The 24280-nt window shown below is 46.0% G+C and overlaps 2 protein-coding genes across 8 annotated transcripts in view; both read left to right on the top strand.

The window, feature by feature from the left end:
• The window catches only part of POU2F3 (POU class 2 homeobox 3), a 72972-nt gene extending 65343 nt beyond the window's left edge, over positions 1 to 7629 (top strand). For both annotated transcript variants that reach the window (XM_081799285.1, XM_081799284.1), the window contains exons 11-13: positions 4354 to 4420; positions 5542 to 5674; positions 6610 to 7629. In XM_081799285.1, the coding sequence (XP_081655411.1) occupies positions 4354 to 4420; positions 5542 to 5674; positions 6610 to 6649 (240 nt within the window). In that variant the 3' untranslated portion in view covers positions 6650 to 7629. The remainder of the gene's footprint in view (positions 1 to 4353; positions 4421 to 5541; positions 5675 to 6609) is intronic.
• Positions 7630 to 13543: 5914 nt separating this feature from the next.
• On the top strand, positions 13544 to 21234 carry TLCD5 (TLC domain containing 5). Of its 6 annotated transcripts, none has more exons than XM_081799288.1 (3): positions 13544 to 13759; positions 15893 to 16007; positions 17677 to 21234. In XM_081799288.1, the coding sequence occupies exon 3, from the start codon at positions 17781 to 17783 to the stop codon at positions 18213 to 18215; it is 435 nt and encodes a 144-aa protein (XP_081655414.1). In that variant the 5' UTR covers positions 13544 to 13759; positions 15893 to 16007; positions 17677 to 17780; the 3' UTR covers positions 18216 to 21234. The 6 variants fall into 6 exon arrangements, with proteins under 6 accessions (XP_081655414.1, XP_081655412.1, XP_030875673.1 ...); XM_081799286.1 differs by having other exon boundaries at positions 15833 to 16007; XM_031019813.2 differs by having other exon boundaries at positions 15808 to 16007.
• The last annotated feature ends 3046 nt before the right edge of the window (positions 21235 to 24280 follow it).

The following is a 24280-nucleotide window of genomic DNA, read 5'->3' as shown; positions in this document are numbered from 1 at the left end:
ACTGGTTGGAGGTGTTGCCATTTTTTTTTAAGATGATGAAGAATGCCAGAGGTACAGGTATGAGGGAAAAGACTACGAATTTGGAGCTGGTCAGATTAAGCTAGACGTGCATCTAAGCATCCAAGAGGAAGTGTCAAGTAGACAGTTGTATCTATGATTCTGGAGGTCAGGGCTGGGAATACTTTGCGGTTTAGGCAGACTTGGAAGTTTGGGGAATAAGAAATATCTTCTCCATCCAGGGAGAGATAGTGCCTGGAGGGTAGAAGTGGGAAAGTTCTTCTTCATCTTTGGGGATGATATATATGGTTAGAAGGTTAAGGGAACTGAGGACAATGGCATTGTCCTCAAATCTTCCAGCACTCAAAGATGGGTAAAAATCAGCCTTGTCTGGGGTGGAACATAGCTGTCTCATAAAAATGACACCATTGTTCATTCTTTCACCAAACATTCCTTGACCATCTACTATATATTGATCTTTGTGCAGAGTGCTAGGGTTACACAAATAAATAACATCTCTCCCCTGTCCTGGAGGATCTCACCGCCTAGCAGAGGAGACAGACAAATAAACAAATGAAAAACAACGTGATAATTTCTCGAGGAGAACTTAGCAGTTGCAGCTAACAAAGCCTTACAAGGTGGTGGTTAGAGTAGGCTTCCCCAAGGAGATAATTAATACCTGAGCTGAGTCTAAAAGGACAAGGAGTGAAGAGGCAAATAAGTGTAGGGTGGAGTTCTCATGGGGGAAAGTATGAGAACAGTAGGATGGAGCAGGGAGAATGAATGTATGACACGTTCCTGGAACTAAAGGTGGTTCCCTGTGGAGGGATGTTGAAAGATGAGGCTGGACAGACCAGCAAGGGCCAGACTGAGGTGACAATGTGCAATGCTAAGGAATTTGAAGCCTTAGAGGAGTCACTGAAGGATTTTGAGCAGGCCATTGGCACCATCAGATTTGGCTTTTGGAATGATCACTCTGCTGTATAAAGGGTGGTTTTGAGAGACGCAAGACTGGTTGTAGGGAAACCAGCTACAATGTGTTTGCAGTTATCCAGGAGAGAAGTAATGAGGGCCGAAGTAAACCTAGCGGGTAAGAATGAGGGGATGGGAGAGACTCAAGAGATAATTAGAAGGTAGAATTATTAGGTCTTGGGTAATGAATGGGAAATCGGGTGGGGGCAAGGAGAACGATGAAGGAAAGGGAATACTCTGACTCTCAGCCTTCAGGTTGGGTTGATGGGCAGGTGGTATGCCATTGATGGAACAGAAAAACAGGGGGGGAGCTGATTTGGGAGTGGGAAAAAGGGACGATTCCCATTCTTTACATCCTTATAATGTACAGTGAAGCCTGTGGGACACCCAAGTGGGAATGTCCTTGGGCACCTGGAATTATGGGTCTGGAGGTCAGGAGAGAAGGCCAAGATAGAGACATGGATCGGGGAATCAGAAGCATAAGGTGGTGGCTGAAATCCTGGGGGAGGAAGAGCTCAGTTATGGAGTTTGCACAAAGGAACCAAGAGAAAAGTCTAGATCTTAACCCTAGGGAACACCAGCATTTGAGGGACGGGTAAAGGAAGAGGATCAAGGGAGGACACTAAGAAGGAGGAGTCAGAAGAGGCAAGACATTGCAGTGAAGATGTGAGGAGCCCTGTAGGGGTGCTCTGGGAGCCCAGAAGAGCACAGATCAAAGACACTCCAATCAGAATGGAGTTTGGGAGGGCTGACCCCCTAATTTGTTTGCAGAACAAATTAGAAGTTAGTGAGAACAACATACCAGGCAGAAAGAACCATCTGTGAGAAGGCACGGAATTATAAAACAACATGCTGCATTTGGGGAATCGCAAGCATTTCCATCTGGCTGAAGCAAAGGCTTGGGGACTAAGAGAAGTTGATGAGGGCTGGATCACAATGGGCCACAGATACTAAATTACCCCGCAAGCTCTAGGGAACCGTTGAAAATTTGAAGTTGGAGGCAACATGATATTCATTCACGGTTCCTTTCTTAAATATTTATTGAGTACCCACCAAATGTTTGGCATTGGGACACGGGGGTGCACAGGACGCTTAGGATCCCTGCTTGCAGTCCAGAGGGGAAAGTAGACATTGAACAAATGCCCTCTGGGATAAAATCTCCAGAGGGGATGCAGGAGGATTTAGAGGACCTAACCTAGGGCAAGGTGTCAGGGGCTTCTCAGAGGAATGATGCTTAAACTGACGGCCAAAGCGTAAGTAGACAGTAATGGGGGTGGGGGTGCACAGGGAGGAGAGAGTGTAGGGAAGAATATTCTAGGCAGAGGAAAGAGTGTATACGAAGGCCCTGAGGCTGGGCAGGGTGGAAAGAGGAAGCATAGCAGGCTGGAATGGGCTGGAACCCGGGGAGGGTGAATGAGGAGGCAGGAGTGCTGGGCGGGGATGAGGTTATGTCGGGCGTGTTAAGGAAATGGAGCCATGTCAGAAGAGCATTGAAATCTTTAAACACAGGGCTTTGGGAAATAGGTTCTCAATTTGGTTCAACCCCAACCCAGGACACCCACATGAAGAAAAGCAGTGGGAAGCATAGAGGACCTGGGAAGGAGCCTGATTCCTTCTCATCATTCATGCAACACATATTTACTGAGCACCTGCAAAGTTCCAGACATGGTAGTAGACACTGTGGTAGAACTCCTCAGGCATCGTCCTGCCCTTAGGAAGCCGACAGCCTAGTTGGGGAGAAATATGTTAAATAAGTAATGACCGTTCATGCTCGTGATGTTATGAAGGAAGCAGAGGGAGAAAATGTTCTGACTCTATCTTTTCCTCAGGTCTCACTGGGACAGTCTCCTTGGGACTAGGACATAGTTTCTTCTGCTCTGATATGAAATGATCTCCAGGATATACAGTTAAGCCAAAAAAAAAAAAAAAGGCACCAACCACTGTGGGCAGAATGCTACCATTTATGCAAACAATTAAAAAGGGGGAGTCATATATACCAAGATATATATATCTGCTTGCATATGCATAGCCTGCCTCCAGAAGGAAACAGAAGAAGCTGGTCACAGTGACTAAATACATTATTTATTTTAAAACAACAACAAATTTCTCAGGTGTGCCAGTAGGGAAGGGAGGAGGAGGAGAGGGAGAGAGCTGGTTGATAACATCTCTTACCACACGGCCCCACACCTGTCCCCACCCTTCGTGGGCCCCCTGCCTACTGAGGAGGCTCCTTGTAAATGGGCAAGTAAGTGAAGATAGAAGAGCCGCAGCTGATTAATTGGGAAATGAGTACATGCTGCATCCTGTTGGGATGGGATGATCCAAACCAGGGAGGGGAGGAGCATTGAATCCCAGCTCCCCGAGCAGAACTTCCTTCCAATGTCCTTCCCCTGTCCTTGCCCTGTCGGCGTGAGAAGAATGAAGCAGAGTCAAGGTACGCAGACTTCAGCTCAGAAGAAGAGGTGAACAGCGTCCAGAAACAGTAGGCGACTAACTTCAGGGAGGAAGGCAACTAACATTTAACAAGCCTGGTGCTCTTTTGTCAAGCATTGAGGGGGAAGCTTTATGGAAGTTATCCCATTAAATATTAATTAAAAGGAAATATAGGGGAGGTATTAGCTCTGTTCCATGGATGAGAAAACCAGATCTCAGTGGGGTTAGGTCACTTGCCCAAAATCACATGGAGCGTTATGGTGGAACCAGGTTCTCACCCCCAGATCTGTTGGGCCCCCAAGTCCATTCTTCCTATTACATCTTGTTCTAGGTTGTGCTAAGGGAGTAATCTGAAGGGGGAGAGTCCTGAAGGGCTTAAACTGAATCCTCTTAAGTTCCTTCCCGATCTCAGAGTTGATGATGCTGTGAGGTCTCCAGGGCCAAATGAAAAGCTTCAGCGTCCAAAGTTCAGCCCCTCCAGTTTTTTTCTGGGGAGTTGGGGGTCCTCTCCTACATCAGGCTGGGAAGCTGCTGGGCTCTGCTGCCCTGAGCAAAGGGATCTTTTATAAAAAAAAAAAAAAAAAAAAAGAACTGGGGTCTGGCGAATAGATAGCCAACAGACAGTGTCTGCCCCAGCAGGAGCCGAGAGGCACCGCTCATCACCCCACCTGGCCGTGAGGAAGAGCCTTGCCAGGGGCCACGGCAGGGAAGGCAGGGCCTGGTGTCGGCAGCGGGCAGCCCCTGCTGGATTAGGCCAGATGAGCCAATGCTGCCGGGGTCCAGAGGCCTTCTTGTGGAAGCGGGGGATGAAGTGTAGGTTTGGAACTAGGCAGTCATCAGGGAAGCTGAGTCCTGCTGTCTGCCCTCTGGGGGCCCGGCACCCTGGGAGAAGCACTCAAGATCGGAGAAAGAAGCAGACACAGACATTTACAAACTTCTGTTGCCTTTCAGGTCTCTCCCTCTGGGTCCCTGGGCCCCCTCTCTGTCCCTCCTGTCCACAGCACCATGCCTGGAACAGGTGAGCTTTGCCATGGGGTTTCTGAATAACTCCAGAAGTCCTTTCAACAGGGGGATGGTAGAGGTGAATGGTAACTGCTTAGGTCAGCATTCCTTAAATGTCTTTCGAAGGCTAGGAAGATCTGTGCTAGGAGAAGAAGGGTTCCACCATCGAGTAAGTTTGGGAAATGCTGGAGAAGCCAAGATGAAAGCAAGTGTTTGCTTTCTGTCTTAGTTGCCACACTTCTCAGCACCGGAGTGCATTTAACATCCCTAAAGGAGCTGTGTGGAAGGCAGGCCTTCCCAAACCAGTTTCCTACCGAACTCTATTTTTCAAAAAGTACTTAGAGACTTTCAAAGAACTAGGAGGGTGACCATCTGTCTGGAGATGCCCAGGACAGTCCCAGTGTCTGCCTCTTGTCCTGACATAATGTTCGACCGCACTGCCTCCCATTCCTCAGAGTATCTTGGCTTGCTTGGATGGTAAGGTGTCTGTCACCTTACTCCCGGAACGCTGTTCGGGAAATCCAAAAATGAACATCCAAATCTGCCATTTTACAGAGGACAAAAATGTGCTTCGGGGAAGTGAAGCAAGGCACCATGGGCCAGAGTTGCTTAGTGAATGGCCAGGGACTGAGACTTGGGGCTCCTCTCTCCTGGCTGTGCTCTTTCTAGAAGCCTGTGTATCTTTTTTGTGGAAATGGGCACACTAGAGAGGCTGTGCTCTCAGATTCTCTTTCCCTCTCCTGTTCACTGTTCCCTCTCTCTCTCCTGCTCCTCTCCTCCTTTCCAAGAGTTCCTGTTCTTTGGCCCCTCCCCTCTCTTGGTCTGGGGCTACATATGCCCAGCCCAGGGTGTGTCCTGGAGTAGGATGATTTTGGCATCTGTCCTTTTGCATTTGGCAAGTCTCAGACCTGCAGAACCAGCCATGCCGCTCTCCAGGGCCCGCGCTGAGAGGAGTATTTATGATGAGAGCCCCTCTGGGGCCGGGTGTTGATGCTAACATGGCAGGAGGTGGGCAGGTGGGTGGGAGTCAGGGAGAAGTGGGAGTTCTCTGGGGAGACATGACTGAGGGCCGTGTCAGGAGGTCCCAGGACCCAGCAGCATCATTTTCCCCTTGTTTTTGCCTCTCTTCATCCTCAGTAACGTCATCCTGTTCCCCTGGGAACAACAGCAGGTCTTCATCTCCCGGCTCAGGACTCCAGGCCAACAGCCCCACTGCATCTCAAAATAACTCCAAAGTGGCAGTGAGCTCCTCCAATTTTAACTCTTCGGGGTAAGATGGAGGAGAGAGTACCGCGACATCCTAGCAGGGTCAAGGGACACGCGAGAAGTTGGGTCCATAGCTCTGGAAAGAAAGCTCGTCACAGGGCTGGAAAGGGGAGTGGGGTGGCAGGGGTGGGGAGACAGAGTGGACAGCTGGGCTGGACCATATCCCTAGGGAGTGGGCTTTAAAGAGAAGCTTCGGCCAGGGAGCAGTCCTGGCAAGGAGCTGATGTCAACAAAGCCAAAATTTCCATCCTCACTGGGAGGGTGGAAATTTCCAAACACTCCTGTTAGAAAGGGCCAGGTCCTTCAGTGGGCTTAGGAGTGTTCTTCTTCATGCCGGGAACCCTGTTCTTGAGGTGTTCCGACGTGAGCCGGAGTGGCCAAGTGTGGCTGACAGAACGAGAGAGAAGGACTACCGCTCCCTCGCTCGAGCTCCCACCTGTGATGCAGGGAAGGCAGTGGCCTCTGGGGCCCACGAGTCTGCTCCTTTTGAAAGCTATTCTCGCAGCAGGTGCCTTGAGAGGTTCTTCCCTGAGTCAGAACAAAGCAGAGATTTGAAAGTTAGGCAGTCACCCTGTGGGAAGAGATGAATCCTCTTGTCCAAACCCAGGCCATTCAGCAAGGCAGCCAGCTCTTACCAGCCCACGGTTGCACAGCCCAAAATATTGGGGCTCCTCAACCTCTCCCACCAAAAAAGGAGGAAAAAAACCCCATATAATGTACATTTTTTAAAAATGTTTTGAGATAGAATTCACCTACTGTAAAAATTACCATTTAAAGTGTACGATGCCTGGATTTTAGTGTATTCACAATTTTGCATAACCATCACCATAATCTAATTCCAGAAAGAAACCCCATACCTGTTAGGAGTTCGCTGCCCATTCGCCCCTCCCCTCAACCCGTTAGCAGCTTTAGGATTGACTTGCTTTTTCTTCCTTCCAGATCTTGGTACAGATGGAATCATCCCACCTACCTCCACTGAGGCCAAAAAGTTTCTCTGAATCCACCTGGCCCTGCATGTCCCCCTGGGAGGAAGGGAATCACGCCCTCTCTGTATGGACAGATTACTGTCAGAAGAGTGGAAGAGAATCCCCACTGTCAACCCAAACTCTTGCTTCTTCAAGAGTGAGGGCCTCCAGAGATCCAAACTGTGACTAAACCATGCACTGGCTCCTAGTGCTCTTGAATCACATCCCCCCCCCCAACCAGGTGTTCACCATTTTCACCTTCTTTCCCTGTGCTCCAATCCTTGTTCCAAATACTTCCCATGGCTTCCCTATGGCAGTAGTCTTTCTGAGAAAGGACACTTTGCCGTTATTTTCCAACTCATCTGTGGGCTTCTGGGGACAGCAGTTTGCCTGGTGTGCCAAACAACCAGAAGGAGAGATCATGGTTTTGACTCCAAACTTGGCCACAATCTCTGAACCGATCTCTAAAATCTGTGAAAAGATTGGAATCTGATGTCTCCACCAAAGCCTGGATGCTCTCTCTGTTGAGCAAACTTTTCTGACTGACTCTTCATTTCACCCCATGTTCTCTGTAGCCCCGCCCCCTTTTCTAGAACCAAATCCACTCATGATGGCCTTCTCCAGGATCCCTCCTCTTTACAGAAGGCTGAGCCACCCTCAGTCCCATGGGCACAATTCTCTGCCCACAGGTGCTCTTCTGTGTTCTACACCTGCCCCAGAGTTCAGGAGTGTTTATTCCTTCTCTCCTTCCTTGTCCTTATCTGGTCCTCTCTCCCTTCCCCTGGCTGCAGGAGGAAGAACAGAAAAGCAAACACATAACAATTATGTTGGCAAAATACCTGTATATAGCCCCTTCTTGTTTTTGCAGCTACGTTCTCTCCTAAATGTGGAATTTTCCAGCAAAATGTTTAACTCAGGTGTGAATTTTGAAGACATCTCTGTAATATTTTATCTCCTTTTTAAAAAAAGAAAAAGAAAGGAAAAAAATGCCAAAGTGTGAAATACTGTGCTACCTTCCACAAGAGAGTTCCCACATGGGCTGGGAATATTTGTTGACTTCTCGGGAACATTATCTCTAGTCTCCTTCTTTGTGGGCCAGTGTGTAGAGATGTAACATGAAGCCATTCCAGAAATGGTAAACTTTTAAAAAAAAAAAAAGACTGTATATCCAAGAAAATGTTGAGATTCAAAGGAATCTCTCTGTTCCTAAATAAATTTGTATAGTTATGATAAAAATGATTCCACTATTGATAAGAAGAGGGTTAGGTTATTGTTCTGTGTCTTTCGTTGAGGGGAGGGGATATGAGTGCATATAGTGAAATGGGATGGGGGGGGTACCTGGCTGGCTCAGTCAGTGGAGCATTCAACTCTTGATCTCAGGGATGCGAGTTTGAGCCCCACATTGGGCGCAGAGATTACTTAAAAGAAATGGGCTGGGGAAAAATGTTTCAAATTGGTGCAGTAAGTCTGTTACTCTCCAGACTGAAGCTAAAGATGACAAACATTAATACAGGGCTTTGAAGAGTTCAGAGTTCTTATTCTTTTTGACAGAACTACCTTGAGGGCAGAGTAGCAGGAAACTGGTGGGAAGATTTTTAAGCGGGAGGATGGTAAATGTTTAAGGCCAAGTCATTCAGACTTTAGAGATGGAAGCAGAGGCTGAAAAGCTCATATTGCAGATATCCTGAAGGTCAATTATTAAACATTCACAATGGGAAGCAATAGATATGTCAGGCAAAGCATAATCCAATAATCAAATATATTTGGCTTTTGAATGCACTGTGACTTTTGCTGAGGAGCTTGAGGGACAAGGAAGCTCTCCCGGTGGTTTTTCTTAGGTTAATAAAAATTTAAATAGCTACCATTCCTGAAGGAAACACTGACCTGTGGGAAAGGGAGGCCCTTCAAAAATGTAATGGCTCATGGGGAAAAACTGAAATTGGGACGAAACATTTGTTGTAAACAATATCCAAGTGGGAAATCTATATGTAAGTAATTAAGACTTACCTATTTCTAATGTTTGAATGGGCCTTATATTCAGACAAATATTTCATGTCACGAAGCTGGAGAAGAAAGCCTACTGGTAGTGGTTACTGTCTCAAGAAAAGATCCAGTTGGAAGGGGCTAGGTATGCAGCAAAGAGACATCAAGAGGAGGCTTTGGGACTCATTTAAATATATAAAGGGACAACTCTGTGACCCAGGAGCCCATGGGTAGTTACACTGTTTACAATGCTGGTTTTCTTTTCTTTTCTTTCTCTCTCTCTTTTTTTTTTTTTTGGCATCCCTGGATGGGCACGAACCACATGCTGGTTTTCATTCATTTCATCTTTTTAAAAAAACTTTATTTTTTTAGAGCAGTTTTAGATTTACACCAAAATTGAGAGGAAGGTACAGAGATTTCCCATACACCCCTGCCCCCTCACGTGCATAGCCTCCCCCATCATCAACATCACTCACCAGAAAGTACTTTTTTTTTTTTTAAACCAAGGAAGAACCTACATTGACACACAATAATCACACAAAGTTCACAGTTCATCTTAGAGCTCACTCCTGGTGTTGTACGTGATGCAGGTTTGGATAAAAATATAATGACATATACTCATCACTGTAATATGCAGGGTATTTTCACTGCCCTAAACCTTTGTGCTCCACCTGTTCATCTATCTCCCCCCTACACCCTGCAAACACTGATTTTTTACCATCTCTAATAGCTTTGCATTTTCCAGAATGCCTTTTGTTGAAATCATAGTACATAGCCTTTCCAGATTGGCTTCTTTCACTTAGTAATGTGCATTTAAAATTCCTCCATGTCTTCATGGCTTGATAGCTCATTTCCTTTTAGCACTGAATAAATAATATTCTATTGTCTGAATACACCATAGTTTATCCATTCATCTACCAAAGGACATCTTGGTTGCTTCCAAGTTTTGGCAGTTATGACGAAAGCTGCCATAAACATCTGTGTGTGGGGTTTTGACGTGGACAGAAGTTTTCAGTTCCTTTGGGTAAATACCGAGGAGCATAATTGCTTGATCATACAGTAAGAGTATATTTTGTTTTGTAAGAAACCTCCAAACTGTCTCCCAACAGAATGTGGCTGCACCATTTTGCATTCCCACCAGTGTATGAGAGTTTCTCTTGCTCCACATCCTCGCCAGCATCTGGTGTTGCCAAGCGTTCTGGATCTTGGTCATTCTAATAAGTGTGTAGTAGTAGCTCAGCTGTTTTCATTTGCATTTTCCTGATGACATATGATGTGGAGCATCTTTTCATGTGCTTATTTGCCATCCATATGTCTTCTTTGGTGTGGTATCTGTTCAGGTCATTGGCCCACTTTTTAATCAGGTTATTTATTTTCTTATTGTTGCATGTTAAGAGTACTTTGTCTATTCTGGGTAACAGTCCTTTATCAGATGTGTCTTTTGCAAACATTTTCTTCCAGTCCATGGCTTGTCCTCTAATTCTCTTGATATTTGTCTTTTGCAGAGCAGATATTTTTAATTTTAATGAAGTCTAGCTTACCCATTATTTCTGTCATGGGTTGTGTCTTTGTTGTTGTATCTAAAAAGGCATCACCATACCCAGTGTCATCTAGGTTTTCTCCATCTAGGTGTTCTCTTCCTGAAATGTTAGTTTTACATTTTACATTTAGGTCTATGATCCATTTTGAGTTCATTTTTGTGAAGGGTATAAGGTCTGGGTCTAGATGCAGTTTTTTTTTTTGCATGTGGATGTGTGGTTGTTCCAGCAGCATGTGTTAAAGACACCATTTTTTCTTCATTGTATTGCTTTAACTCCTTTGTCAAAGATCAGTTGACTCTGTATGAGGGTCAATTTCTGGGCTATTTGACCATGGTTTTTATGAAAGAAATGCAGAATTGTAGCCTCCCTGCTCAGCCTCCAGTAGCTTCCATTTCCATTGTCTTGGACAACTGTTTAACAGAGTCAAACCTGGAAGCGGGCACTGATTCACTTTTCATGTATGCATGATTCTATAAAATTCCAGTGAAGTTTAACCAAAGCTCGGTTAGCTTCCTCAGCAGCTAACTAGGCACAAGAGAATCTATGGACAAAAACCAGTCATTGCCCAGGCAGAAAGAAAGAGAAGAATTGCTCCTGCTACTTTTCAAATTTTCATACTTCAGTTTTTAGTTGACTCAAGACTGGTGGGCCCAGCTGTGGGCTCCTAATACTAAGGACTTTTGGTGAAACTCAGAGAATAAACTTAGTTCCAGGACTGAAGTCAGGAATTCTGCCCTGAGCCCCCAGGTTTTAGGCTCAGTGCCCCTCCTCCCTGTGCACTCTGCTGTATCTTACGTACTGCATTTGCTGATTCTTCTGCTTCTCCTTCTAGACTGTGGGAAGCTCCTTATAGTGGAGGCTCTTTTTCTCTATATCCCCATGATTAACACTGTGCCTAATACTGGGGCGCCTGGGTGGCTCAGTCAGTTAAGCGTCTGCCTTAGGCTCAGGTCATGATCTCAGGGTCGTGGATCGAGCCCCATGTCAGGCTCCCTGCTCGGCTGGGAATTTGCTTCTCCCTCTTCCTTTGTCCTTTCACCTGCTTGTGCTAATTAATAAATAAAATCTTAAAAAAAAAAACCCAACACTGTCCCTAGTACATAATAGGCAATTAAGATTTTTGAAAATTAAATTCCTTTTTTACCTCTGAATAACTTCTAGTGCCCTTCATTGAGGCTAGGAGCTGTGAATACCTAATAATACAGTACACATCTGTAGGGGATTCTAGTCAAGTTCAGGCAGCATATCTTGGTGGTTGAGAGCATGACCTCCAGAGCTATACTGCTTGGGTTCATACTCAAATCTGCCTCCTACTAATCATGTCACCTTGAGCAAGTTCCTTGACTGCTCTGTGCCTTAGTTTCTCACCTATAAAATGGGGATAACAATAGTACCCATTTCATAGACCTGTGAGAATTAAATGTTAATAATATACATAAAGTGCTTGGAACAAAGCCTGGTACAATAAGTGTTGTCTATTATTATTGTGATTATGATCACAATTATTGTCATTATTATTCTAATAAATTGGTGGAGAGCTTCCTGTCCCCGGCTCTCCTTTACTTCTTGGGGGGATGCCATTGTTGACTAGTATCTGATTTGGTAGAACAAGGGTTATGGCCAAACATATGTAAATTAGTAAATTTAATCCAAGGTAATGAAGCTTGAACCTGGACTATTAATCACCCTAGGATAAAGGCCCATTAAAGGCTTCAATAGAAAGAACTTTCCCTTATCCGCCCAGCCTTTAGACCCCTGAAGCCTTTTAGTACTCTGTTCTTCCCTGGAAAATGGTGGCAGCAGAAAGTAGTTCCAAATTCAGATACTAGAAGAAGAAAAAAATACTACAACAATTATAAGCAAATGGGGAAAGTTGAGATTTGCATAGTATCCATTTAGTGAAATGGATCCTTCCCCGTTCTCCTTCTTCAGGCTCTCATTACCTCTTATCTGGTCTGTTCCAACCCACTTGAAGCAGGCTGTCTTCTCCAATTCATCTTATAATGACTTCAGTTGGGTGCATAGCAGTGATTCTCAACTTCGGTTACACATTGGAATTCTGAGATTCTGTGTTTCTACCAAACTCTGGGAGCTGTGGATTTTGCTGGGCTATGGACCACACTTTGAGTAACAAGGGCTTGGAGAACATGGTAACATTATCCCCTTGCCCAATAACATCATAGGCTTCCTGTTACCCACATAATAAGATGCCTCAGTCTAGCAACAGGGTCATTTAACGTCCTCTGACAGCAATGGTTCTTAAACATGTCTAATATCTGAATGACCTGTGGGTTAAGTTTTAAAAGATACATATTCCTAGGCCCCACACTAAGCCTACTAAATCGTACTTTTCAAGATACAGCCTATGAGGGTATTTGGAAGACACTTCCTAAATGGTATAGAAGATTAACAAGGTTTAGGAGCCCCAATATGCTTCCAAGACACTTTTCCAGGCTCATTTCCCATCCATCCAACCAGTGAACATCTAGCACATCTGCCTCCTACCAGGTATTAGACAAACAAAGATGAAAACAGTTTGATCCTTACTCACGAGAGATTGGCAAGATAAATGTCAAAACTAGATTATTCACTACTCCCCAGCCATGGTGTAAATGCTCACACCTCTACTTAACGACTTCTCTTTTTAAGACTGTCTGGGCCCCTCAGCATCCCATTGTTGCCCATCCTAATAAACCAATCCACATACCCTCTTTACCCCATTTGAGCCTCCATACTTGTTTGGTCATCTCTTCCAACTGATTTTCCGTGGTATTAAAATAGATCTCAAAGAGGAGAAAGGATTTACCGGAAGTGTCACCGATCACAATAATTAACATTTATATAGTGACTTCCTGGGGCCCACCATTGTTCTAAGCAGTTTACATAGGTAAAGCGTGTAAAATTCTCACAATGGCCTTATAAGATGCCTATTATTACTATCCCCGTTCTGTGTTTGAGAAAAATGGAGGCACAGAATAGTTAAGTAACTTGCGCAAAGACACGAGTCAGTAACCAATCCGTGTTTATTTTTAAGCCTTATATTCTACCACCAAGTTGGTGGCAGGGCTGTCACGAAAAGGACTGCTAATTCCCAAGCCTAAGCACTTTCCTGGCAAATCAGTGATTTGTGTGCTTGTTTCACAACTGAGACTCAACCGTGAGAGCAGCGATGAGATCTTGTATCTCCCACAGTGCCTAGTAGGGGTGCGAGCCCTCAGTTACCGGATGGGCTGTCCCAACCTGGGGGGGCGGGGGACGGGGGACGGGATGGGTAATTATTCAAACAAACAAACAACAAACACGCAAACAAGGGCAGCAGCCTGCGGGTCTCATGTGATCACTAGGTCACACCCTGCTATCTCCCCCCCCCCCCACCCGCCCCAGCCCGGAGCGCGGGAGGAGCACCCTCCGGTTCCATCGTCCAGCTCGGGTTCTGCGCTCCGTCCTCCCAGCCACAAGGTGCCCCCAGACCCCGGGCTCCTCTTCCGCCGCCGTCAGAGCATCGTCCTCTCTCCCTCTCTCCGCCGCTTCCTGCTCCGGGGATCCTCGCTCTGAGCTCTGGGGTCGAGGCGCCCGAGGCTTCCCGGGGCGCTCGGCCAGGTAACAGCGCGGCGCGAACGGTCGGACTGCGGCCGCCGGGCTGGGCTGGGGACCAGGGCGGCCTGGTCGGCCCGGCGCGCTGGTGGGGAAGGAGGCGGGCAGATGGCCCCGCCTGGCCGCCGAGGAGGGGCTGGGGGCGGGGGGCGGTGTTCTCCTCCTGCCTGCGGGCGCGGGAGGCCTTGCCTCGCCGGGCTCGGGCGGGCGGCGGGAGGTCCGCACAGCGGCGCGGCGCAGGTGCTCGCGAGCCGGGGGTGGCCCGCGGTCCGTGGGCGCGTCGGAGGGAGAGGCGCTCGCAGTGCCTAAGGGGCGCCCGGGTTGCCGCTCGCCCGAGCCACGCCTGCTCCGCGGTCGCCAGCCAGGTGGGCCCGCCCAGCGCTCCTCCTCCCGAATCTGGCCCTGGAACGGGAGGAGCGAGGACCGGAGCTTTGGAATTCCGAGCTGGAGCGGCCACCCCAATACCCTTCCGTTCTTTTACCCAAGAGTTAAAAAAAGAAAACAAAAACAAAACCGAAATCCAGAGATGGAGTGACTTTCCCAAGGTCACAGACTTGTATCTGCCCCTTACAAATGTCTATTCTTTTATTTAAGTGTTTGTAAATAGACTGTTTCCTCTGTTCTGCCAGGGAATTAGGATTCAGGGAAGAGGACTCTAAAAATACTAATCAGCAGATCCAAATGAGCTGATCCGTATTACTGGCCGGTGACCCTGGCATTTAGAAGGAAATAAGCGAGGACGGTTCTTTTCACTCTGGGTACTTTGTATTTCTGGCCCTTGCTCTGAAAATTGGCCTAGATGTTTTACAAAATTTATCTCAGAACTCCTTGTCAGAACTGGGCCAGATTAGAGTTTTCAATCCTCTTTTCTTCTCTCTTCCCCCCATTTTTTTAACGGAGGCTCAAGAGGTGAAAGTGATTCGCCCACACTTTTATGCCTAGTTAGGGGCACAGACAGAATTGGAACTCAGGACTGTGATTGACGCCTACTGTTTTCATGAATAGAAGCCTGATTTCAGATGAACGCTTTACAGAACTTGACCTTCATCAAGCTCTCTCTGGATAGCATTCTCGGGAGTGCTTTGTGTTGGTCCATGGATAGTATTTCACTTGTCAGAATAGGGTTAAGCAATAAGTGTAGCCATGCAGAAAATTCCTGCTGAGATGAGACACATATCTGCAATGTTTTTGACTTTTTTATTTGTACTTTCAATAGAGGAGCTAACGAGTATTAATAACAACATCTTGGTTACTTTAAGATTTTAGTCCTGTATGGCCAAATTGATTCAGTTACAGTCATTCTTGGCTTGATATATTTGTCATCAGTAAAAATTTCAAAGCGTAGCTTTCTGACTTTGTTTGATGTTTAACTGAATAACTGCCTTAAGGATATTTTTTATATCTCAACAAAAATTTCCCACTTATACCTTCTGCTTCCCCCTTGATCAGTCTTTGAGTTGGATTTCAGAACTAGGATTTTTTTTTTTCCTTCCAAAATACCTAGACTCCTTTTAGTTCCCTATTCAGGTTTACCTCAAGTTTTGATTTTAATTGATAAACCTGTGACCCGAATCCAAACTTCAGTTGAATTTAGTATCAGCTTCAAACCACACAAAACTGCTATGAGTCATATGACCTCTTGTAGAAACCACAGGTGGTGGTACTGTTTTTTCGAGAGAGCTTCTTATTGGGATTTTTGAAGTGTGAACACATTATCTACTACATGTATTGTATTCAAGGTCAGTCACCACTGGCAGGTTATTGTTGACATTTACTCATCGTAACAACACGTTTTATCAGGCAGTCTACCAACTCAGAATGCAGTTCCTGGTTTTCGGTTTAGAGCTTTTATCATCTCTAAGGAACATGGAATCAGAATTACAGCCACGCTTTAATGGAAGATTCTTGGCTGTGTCGAAAGGAAGAAGTGTTTCAGTGAAGGCGGTATTTTTGTACTATCCTAGAGTTGGAATGAAGATTATATGCAAATTGACCCAATGCTGTTTTCTTAGGGCGCATCCTTTGTTTTTCTGGTTTTGGTCTTTTCATCATAGGATGGCATTAGCTCTGTGTCCGCAGGTGCTGTGCAGCCTGGGGGGCTGGCTCTCACTCTACATTTCTTTCTGCCACCTGAATAAGCACCGAAGCTATGAGTGGAGCTGCCGGCTGGTTACATTCACCCATGGAATCCTCTCTATAGGCCTCTCAGCTTATATTGGCTTCATTGATGGCCCCTGGCCTTTTACCCATCCAGGTAGGTGGGAGACATTAGAGGATTTTCCCTAAGAGGATCATAATTGGGGGGTAGTCTTGGAAGGAAGGGACATTTTCACAGAATTTGTACAATATTGGAGAATGTTGAAGAATAATTACCATTGTAATTTGTATTGGGCGTCTTCATTTTTACCTCTTATACTGTATATGTCCCTACTTCTGCTTTTCGTAACTCTCTACTTTTAAAACAAATTTTAAATGCGTGTTACATTGTAATCCACCGAAATATATAAAACATAAAGCCAATATCAACATCTTCTACCACCCCCTCCAAACAGACACAGATGGCCTGTATTATACATGCTTTTTGATAACCTGCAATTTTCACTTGATTGTATATTCAGAGGACATCTATGTACATAGATTTCTTTTATCCTTCTTAATTTGTGATGTAATATTGTATTGTATGCATATACTATCATTTATTTAACTGATGTCACATTATTTGCAGCACTTATATTGATTTTTTTAAACTACTAGATGTACAAGTATTACCTCCTTAGAATAAAAAAGGTTGTATCCCCTTGAATTAGTTTGCTGGAGCTGCCGTAACACAATGCCACAGACTGGGAAGCATGAACAACAGAAACTTACGTCTTCACAGTTCTTCAGGCTAGAAGTCCAAGATCAAGTTGTTGGCTGGTTTGGTTTCTTCTAAGGCTTTTCTCTTTTGCTTGCAGGTGGCTTCCTTCTTGCCATGTCCTCACATGGTCTCCCCTTTGTGTGTGTCTGTGTCCTGATCTCCTTCTTTTATAAGGACACCAGCCATATTGGATAAGGGCCCATCCTAACAACCTCATTTTATCTGAATTACCTCTTTAAAGGCCTTCTCTCCAAATACAGTCACATTCTGAGGAATTGGGGGTTAGGGCTTTGACATAAGAATTTGGGGGGTAACAATTCAGGCCAGAAGTCCCCTAGGATATGTTTTTTTTTAATTCCTTAGTTTTTGTTTTTGTTTTTTTAATTTCCTTAAATTCCTATATTTAGCTTCTGAGGTTTTCCCAAAACTATTCCAACTGATATGAAAGCAGCTATTAAGCTGCATGTCTTATATGAAGGTTTTAAATAGATTTGAACATGTCATGTCCTCGCACTTGATTTTCTTGGGCTGGGAATACACTAACTTCTGGGGTTCTTTCCAAGGTCCACTTTCAAGAAGGGTAGGGCCACCAGCGTCCAGACAATCTAACCCACTAAGCTAAGAAATTAATCCAACATCCAGGGCAGAATAACTAAGAGAGCTTGGAAACAGACCTTTAAAACTGGTCAAATAAATAAATAAATAAAATTTTAAAAAATAAAAAAGAGAAAGAAACTAGCTGTAGGATTTTAATTGAAAAGACAAAGCAGCTCAGTTTTATGCTGCTCCATAGAGAGGACACTGAGATTATGGCTGGTGCTCAGTTCATTCATTGAGATCTGATTCGTCAAAACAGAATTTCCCAGGCCTGTGACGTTATTGGGTTTGATAAAGATCAAGGTTTTAGATTTTAGTCTTTCTTGGTCGTCACTCAGATGCATGTGCCTGCCTTTGTTTTTGCTCTCGGTGGTTCAAGAAAGCTTGGGAAACACTGGACCCCAGTGTCCCAGTGCAGGGTAGCTCAATTCCCAGCCACTCAGTTTGCTTCTGTCTTGGTTTATTTCAGGCTCACCCAATACTCCTCTCCAGGTGCACGTTCTGTGTCTCACCTTGGGCTACTTCATCTTCGACTTGGGCTGGTGCATCTACTTCCAGTCTGAGGGGCCCCTGATGCTAGCTCACCACACGCTGAGTATCCTGGGCATCATCATGGCCCTGGTGCTCGGGGAGTCAGGCACAGAGGTCAACGCGGTCCTCTTTGGAAGCGAGATCACCAACCCCTTGCTACAGATGCGCTGGTTTCTCCGTGAAACAGGCCACTACCACAGTTTCACTGGAGATGTGGTGGACTTCCTCTTTGTGGCCCTGTTTACTGGAGTGAGGATTGGTGTAGGAGCTCGCCTCCTTTTCTGTGAAATGGTCTCCCCCAAGCCCAAGTGGTTTGTGAAGGTTGGGGGAGTAGCGATGTACGCTGTGTCTTGGTGTTTCATGTTTAGCATCTGGCGCTTCGCATGGAGGAAGAGCATCAAGAAGTACCATGCCTGGAGGAGCAGGTTGAGTGAGGAGCGGCAGCAAAAGCACAACGGCCATCTCAAAACGCACTAGCCAAGGCTTTCTCCAGACGGGGGACTGGGTTCAGCCAGCCACGGGACCCAGGTTGGAGATACGGCTGTTACAGAATCAGGCTTACGACGAACTGAGGTTTCACAAAAGGGCTACACCTTATCGGTCAGTTTGGTCAGTCTTCGAGTGGAGCCCACACTAGTATTAAAACACTAATGTCTACCGTGGCGCGGTTGTAGAAAAGCGAGACTACTCGGTGGTAGTTGTGAGTACGGCAGCGCCATGAGGTGAGCAGTGCTGCATTCCTGTTAGTTCCTGGTGTCCCTGGATCCTCTTGTCTCTGGGATGCCTGACGGCTAGACAGCTCAGGAAGGAATTTGAGAATCCCTTCGAGAACTGACTCCTTGAACAAACCCTTATTCCCGCTTTCCATGTAGCAGTTTAAATAAAGTCACCCCATTTACTATAAAGGGAGGGACTTTCAGGAAGATGAATGTCTGACATCTGAGCATCGGATCAGGGGACCGGATGTGCTCACACAAAGGGAAAGAGCTGAGAGGAGGATGGGGTGAAACTGGCCTTAGTAATGGGTCACTTCTTGAGGCCTCCCTATACCAACTGTTGAGGGTCCCCAAGACCCCCCCCCCAGTTTTGGTGCTTTGCTTGGGGGATTCACATGACTCAGAATGTAGTCAAGCTCCTAGCTGTGATCAATTACAGTGAAGGGGTACAAAGAGGGCAGCAAAGGGAAAAGGTGCCAGGGGCAGAGTCGAAGGGAAACCAGGCCCAGGCTTCCAGAGTCCTCTCCCAGTGGGATCACCCAGGATGTGCTTCATTGCCCTAACAACAGTTTGTGGCCAGATGTGTAAAATGGCCAACGAGGAAGCTCATTAGCTGCTCAGTGCCCAAGTTTTTTCTTGGGGGCTGGTCATGTAGGCAGCCATTGCCTGGCATGGAGCAAAATTCCTGACTCCCAGCAGGAAAGTAGCTGTTCAGCATGAACCATATTGTTTGCACAAACAGCTGAGGCATGGTGAGCCATTCTCAGCAGTTAGTGGAGGGAGCGTTCCCGAAATCTAAGTTCCCAGACGCCAGCTAAGGGCCAACCTTGCAAGTTGGCCTTCCCAAGGACAGGAGTTCAGGCCTGCCCTGTTAACTCTTTTCTGCATAAAAACCAGAGAGCTAGGGCTTTGGGTGAGAGATGAATGAGGTGTGGGCAGATTTACCAAGTCCTGTTGTACGGGTTCTGCCCTACCAGGAAAACTATGCCAATTCTCAGGGCTTTTGTGCATTAATCTCCCAGGCATGAGAGGCTGTGAGTGAATTCCATAGGGATTTACCATGTGGATTCCACTGTGCTTGAGATGGCAGTTCAAGTTTCAGCTCTGCTATACGTACTGCAAACCAGAACCAAAGACAAGTGTACTGGCCGCAGGGTGATGAGGCTAATTTTTTTTTTTTTTTAATTTCATATACGTTCCCTTTAGCCCTCTTAACTACCTTTTCTTTTCTCTGAAAAAGATGCCCCTCTCTATGGATAAAGTATTATGACAAGGGCAGTCTCGGAAGGGAACAAAATATTTCTTAGTGCAATAGTCTCTAATCTCACCCAGGGAAAGCGAGAATGTAAGCTTAGAACGAGAGGTTAGGAATCAAGACTTCCTGGGTTCTTTTAACTAATTTGGCTGCTCACTTGCCAGATCAATTGGGCAGGTCACTTGTGTACTCTTTGTCTCGGTTTAAACCCTGTGGTGAATGAATGAAATACCCCGTTGTGTATTTCATAGCAACACTGTGGCATTTTATTAAGGGGTGTCTTTAATGTAGGACTTTTATGGAAAAAAATAAGTATTATTTATTTATTTGCTGTTTATTTATTTATTTGATTATGTATTATGTTATTGAGACCACTGGGGATTGATCTCAGTTAGTGAGCAAATGTGTGGGGCCACTGAAGGCTAAGCCTAGGTTGATAGGAAGTTTCCACCCATTGTGTGGTCACTGGTAATACTAACCTAATGAGTGGTCTTGAAAATGGATGTCACTGGCCAGGCATGATGGAGCGTTGGAACCGCATGAAGTCATTGTTGCTCTGGCAAAAGCAGCTTTCAAGGCATGTTAACAGCGGGTCTTTTAAAATGACTGTCATCTGGTTAACGAGTTTTGCTGCACATGGAAATAATCTGACAGTAGCGTCTCCGTCTCTTTTCTTCTGTGATCGGGATCCCCAGAATGCTGGTGAGCTCCTTTCCAACAAAACTGTGGTCAAAGTAGGATGCTGGGGAATGCTGATTTTAGCAAAAGCCTAGTAAAAAAGAGTGGCTTGGCGCAGGAGCTTAAAAAAAGAAAAAGCTGGCTCTTGAATTTTGGCACAGTGCAACCTGTTTCATACCAGACAAATGAATAGGCTTAATCTGGTACCAATTTTTTTTTTTTTTCCTTTTTACTCCTCAGAAGTGAAGGGATTGCAGACCTTGCTGTTTTAGGGGTACTCTCATGGGAATGTACATAGGTTTCTTTTGGATTTTGAATGACCTAAATAATAAGAGAAGAAAAATTGTTCATTTCCGCTTTTCTTGATGTTTTAACTAATAACTATGAAGGAACCTCCCTGAGAGAAAAATGGGACATTAAGGTGAGTCAGCAGTTAAGATGCTATGTTTCTTTCTTTTTTTTTTTTTTTTAAAGATTTTATTTATTTATTTGAGAGAGAGAGAATGAGAGAGAGCACATGAGAGGGGGGAGGGTCAGAGGGAGAAGCAGACTCCCTGCCGAGCAGGGAGCCCAATGCGGGACTCCATCCAGGGACTCCAGGATCATGACCTGAGCCGAAGGCAGTCGCTTAACCAACTGAGCCACCCAGGCGCCCTAAGATGCTATGTTTCTACATCACAGGTAAACGAAGGGCTAATTAACATGTGGTATGGTCAGACAAAATGAAGTATTTTATTCATTTGCCTTTGGATTACTATGTAATAATTCCAAACATTGCTCAAGATTTATACTTCAATGAGATTTGTACTAAATTTTATAAGAATAAACAACTTTTTATCAACCCAGAGTCTGCCTTTATATCTTTATTGTGGTTTTGCAAAGAGGTAAAAAAAAAAGTCTTTTGGCTTGTAGAAATGTTGACCCATATTTATACTTATCTGTGAAACACCTCATCTGCTCTTACCATCAACCATTCCCAATAACTGTTTACTTTTGGGGGCAACAATCTACATACAGGAAAAAGATTGCCAAAGAGAGAGGAAGAACTAAATTTCTTTATTTTGCCACCCATTTTGGGCAATTGCCTTGAATTTTTATTTATTATATTGGGTGGGGTAGGGGCAGAGAGAGGGAGAATCTCAAGCGGATACCCTGCTGAGCACAGAGCCCAACAACGTGGGGCTCAATCCCACAACCCTGAGATCATGACCTGAGCCCAAAACCAACAGTTGGACTCTCAACCAACTGACAGGCACCCCTGGGCATTGCCTTGAAAATGATGATGTTGAATGGGCTCCATGAGGACAAGGGCCCTCAGGTCTCTTCAGAACTGTTTAGAATGCCTAGAACAGTGTTAGATACATAGTAGGTGCTCAATAAACGTTGAAAGAACGGATGAGGATGTGGTTTAGAATAACCACCCTGCCCCCCTCCTGGGAGGGGGGGACCTCAAAGAGCATGTGCCATGGATTTTGTCACCAGTGTCATTTTTTTAGGTAAGGGACTAATGACCGTGGGCACTGTGCTCTACCTAGACTGGTGTGACTCTTCTGAAGGCATTCTTTGGATAGAGCCTTTAGAACAGTCTAGAGCTACCAACAGCTCTAAAGAGGCTTTCAGGGATGTTTTTACCATTAGAGCTTTGTGGGTGAACATAGGGATTTTCATCATTGAAAAAAAACAGTTCTGGAATGAATAACCACTGGCTTAATTAAATCCTTTGCTTACCATCTTCTGAAGTTTTCCCACAGCAAATGCCTTCTTTGCTCACAGCTAGAACTTTGGGTCTGTTTAAGTTTGGAAAGATCTTGAAAGCAGCCTGCCAAGAGGTTTTGTATGCAAGGAAGAGAAGGTGAATTAGGAAACTTTCCCAGTTTGTTTTATTCCTGAAGCTCAAGTAGTGAGGCATTCTTGAAGGGAAGAGGTGAACTCATTTAAAAAAAGGCATGATTTGATGAGTCATTGGGTCCAATTAATTTCATACCTACCCTGTAAATTATTAGAATCTGGCAAAAAGATATTTAGTATGTTTAAGGAAGATATATGTTTGGGGATAAAGTTTGCACTTTGGTCATTTTATATAGCTGGACGGATCTCTTTCCAGTTAATACGCAAAAAATACGCAATTTAATAACAAGAGTTCTCAGGGTAGAATTATGCTAGGGTACACCAGCAGGTGGCGATGTATCCTGGTCTGATCATTAGGAAAGTGGCTTGGAACGTTAATCTGCTGCTATTCTTTCCCAAAATAAACATTACAAAATTAGCTGGCTGTGCCCTGAACTTAAAAAAAAAAAAAAAAAAGCAATAAAGAGTCATCTTTGGCCTCTGTTTATCTTTTCCTTTTTTTACCCCGTTCTAACGTCAGCCTTAGCTCATGCATCTATTCAGGGATAATGATCTTTTCATGAACTGTTGCAGGTTGACTTTTAGAAACAGCATTGTTAAGAGGTAATTGTTTCCCCTCTCCACATCCACTGTTATTAAATTTGCTTTACCACTTGATTTCCACAAAAAGGCTGAGGACCCTCACCCACCAATACAGGTTTAAACCCATTAAGTCTGAAAACAGGTAAAGGGACAGCCACTTTAGACATTGGCAGGCAGAACTGAACTATATTGTATGTGGTACTTAAATTGCTACACTATGGAATTATGCAACCATAAAACTAGATGGATATCTAAATGTACCCGGTAGGAAAAAAAAAAGAAAAAATATGGGAACTCTTCAGAGAGAACTGCAATGCTTTCTACTGGATAAATTATTTGCTGCTCCCATTTCTCTCCACAGCAAGCTTGTGAAGTCGCTGTGGAAAGCACCATGCTTTCTCCACTTGGCAAATCATACATTTCCTTTTGCCAAGGCAGAAGCAGCCCCAAAGCATTATACCAAGAAATCCTGGCTCCAATTCCCAAACTCTCTTTCCCCCCAGCCCTACACACCTCCGTCCTCTAACTCTCCCCTGGCAGCCAGGATTTGTGCGTGGCGGCCCCTGCCCTGGGATGAAGCCAGCAGGTGCCCCAGGTGAGCGTCCAAGGCCAAACCCTCTCTTTGCTGGGGTTTGCTGCATTAGAGAGGGACGGTGTCCAGGCACCTGGACCTGAGTTCTTCGCTTCCATCAGTCACAAGCGGTCTTTACGTGTTATCAGAAAATAAGAACAAGTACATTCCATTAAGGAATAAACGTTTCCAGGGCAAGGGGGCGGGTAATTCCCAAAGAGCCTCTCAGCCCGGATGCCTCGGGACCGGGGGAGTGTTCTTCGGCGGTCTCCGGGGAAAGCCGAGTTAGTACAAGCCAGGCTCCAAAGTACAGCTCTCCGGCGCTCGCGGGGCTCTCGGGGGCGACGCTGGGTTGGTGGGTGGGTGGGTGGGCCTCCTGGGGCGGGCCGGTTCCCACCTCCCTCCGCCCCGCAGAACTACTTTTTCGCTCCCCCAAACAAGACTCCGGCGGAGGCGTCCGCGCGGCCGTGGCGCGCGGGGAAGCGCGGGGGCGACGACGCGGCCGGGCGGCGAGGGCGGCGGGGCGGCCCCGCGCGCCGCGGAGGGATCCCGGGTGAGGCGGCTTCCCGAAGTCAGAGGGGAGGAGGCCAAAAAAAGTCGGCGGGGGAGGGGAAGAGCGAGCTCGCGCTGGACGCGGCCGGGGCCGGGAAGACAGAACCGGAACCGGAACCCGCGCGCGCGCCTGCGATCGTCGCGCGTCCCCCACCGCCGGCGGTCTCCTCCGCCCGCCGCGCGCGCTCCCGCGAGGGCCCCAGGACCCGGCGAGCCGGCCCCCGCGCTCCGAGTGGTCGCCGCCGCCGCGCTGCCGCCGCCGCCGCCGCCGCCGGCCTCCGGGGCCGGTGTTTCGAGGCCGGGCCGGACGGGAACCTCCCGCCCCTCGCGGGAACGGCCG

The sequence above is a fragment of the Leptonychotes weddellii genome, chromosome 11 (genome assembly GCF_054177405.1).
Source record: "Leptonychotes weddellii isolate Sample4059 chromosome 11, ASM5417740v2, whole genome shotgun sequence".
NCBI classification, from domain to species: Eukaryota; Metazoa; Chordata; class Mammalia; order Carnivora; family Phocidae; genus Leptonychotes; species Leptonychotes weddellii.
This window is presented reverse-complemented; position numbering and strand designations above follow the sequence as displayed.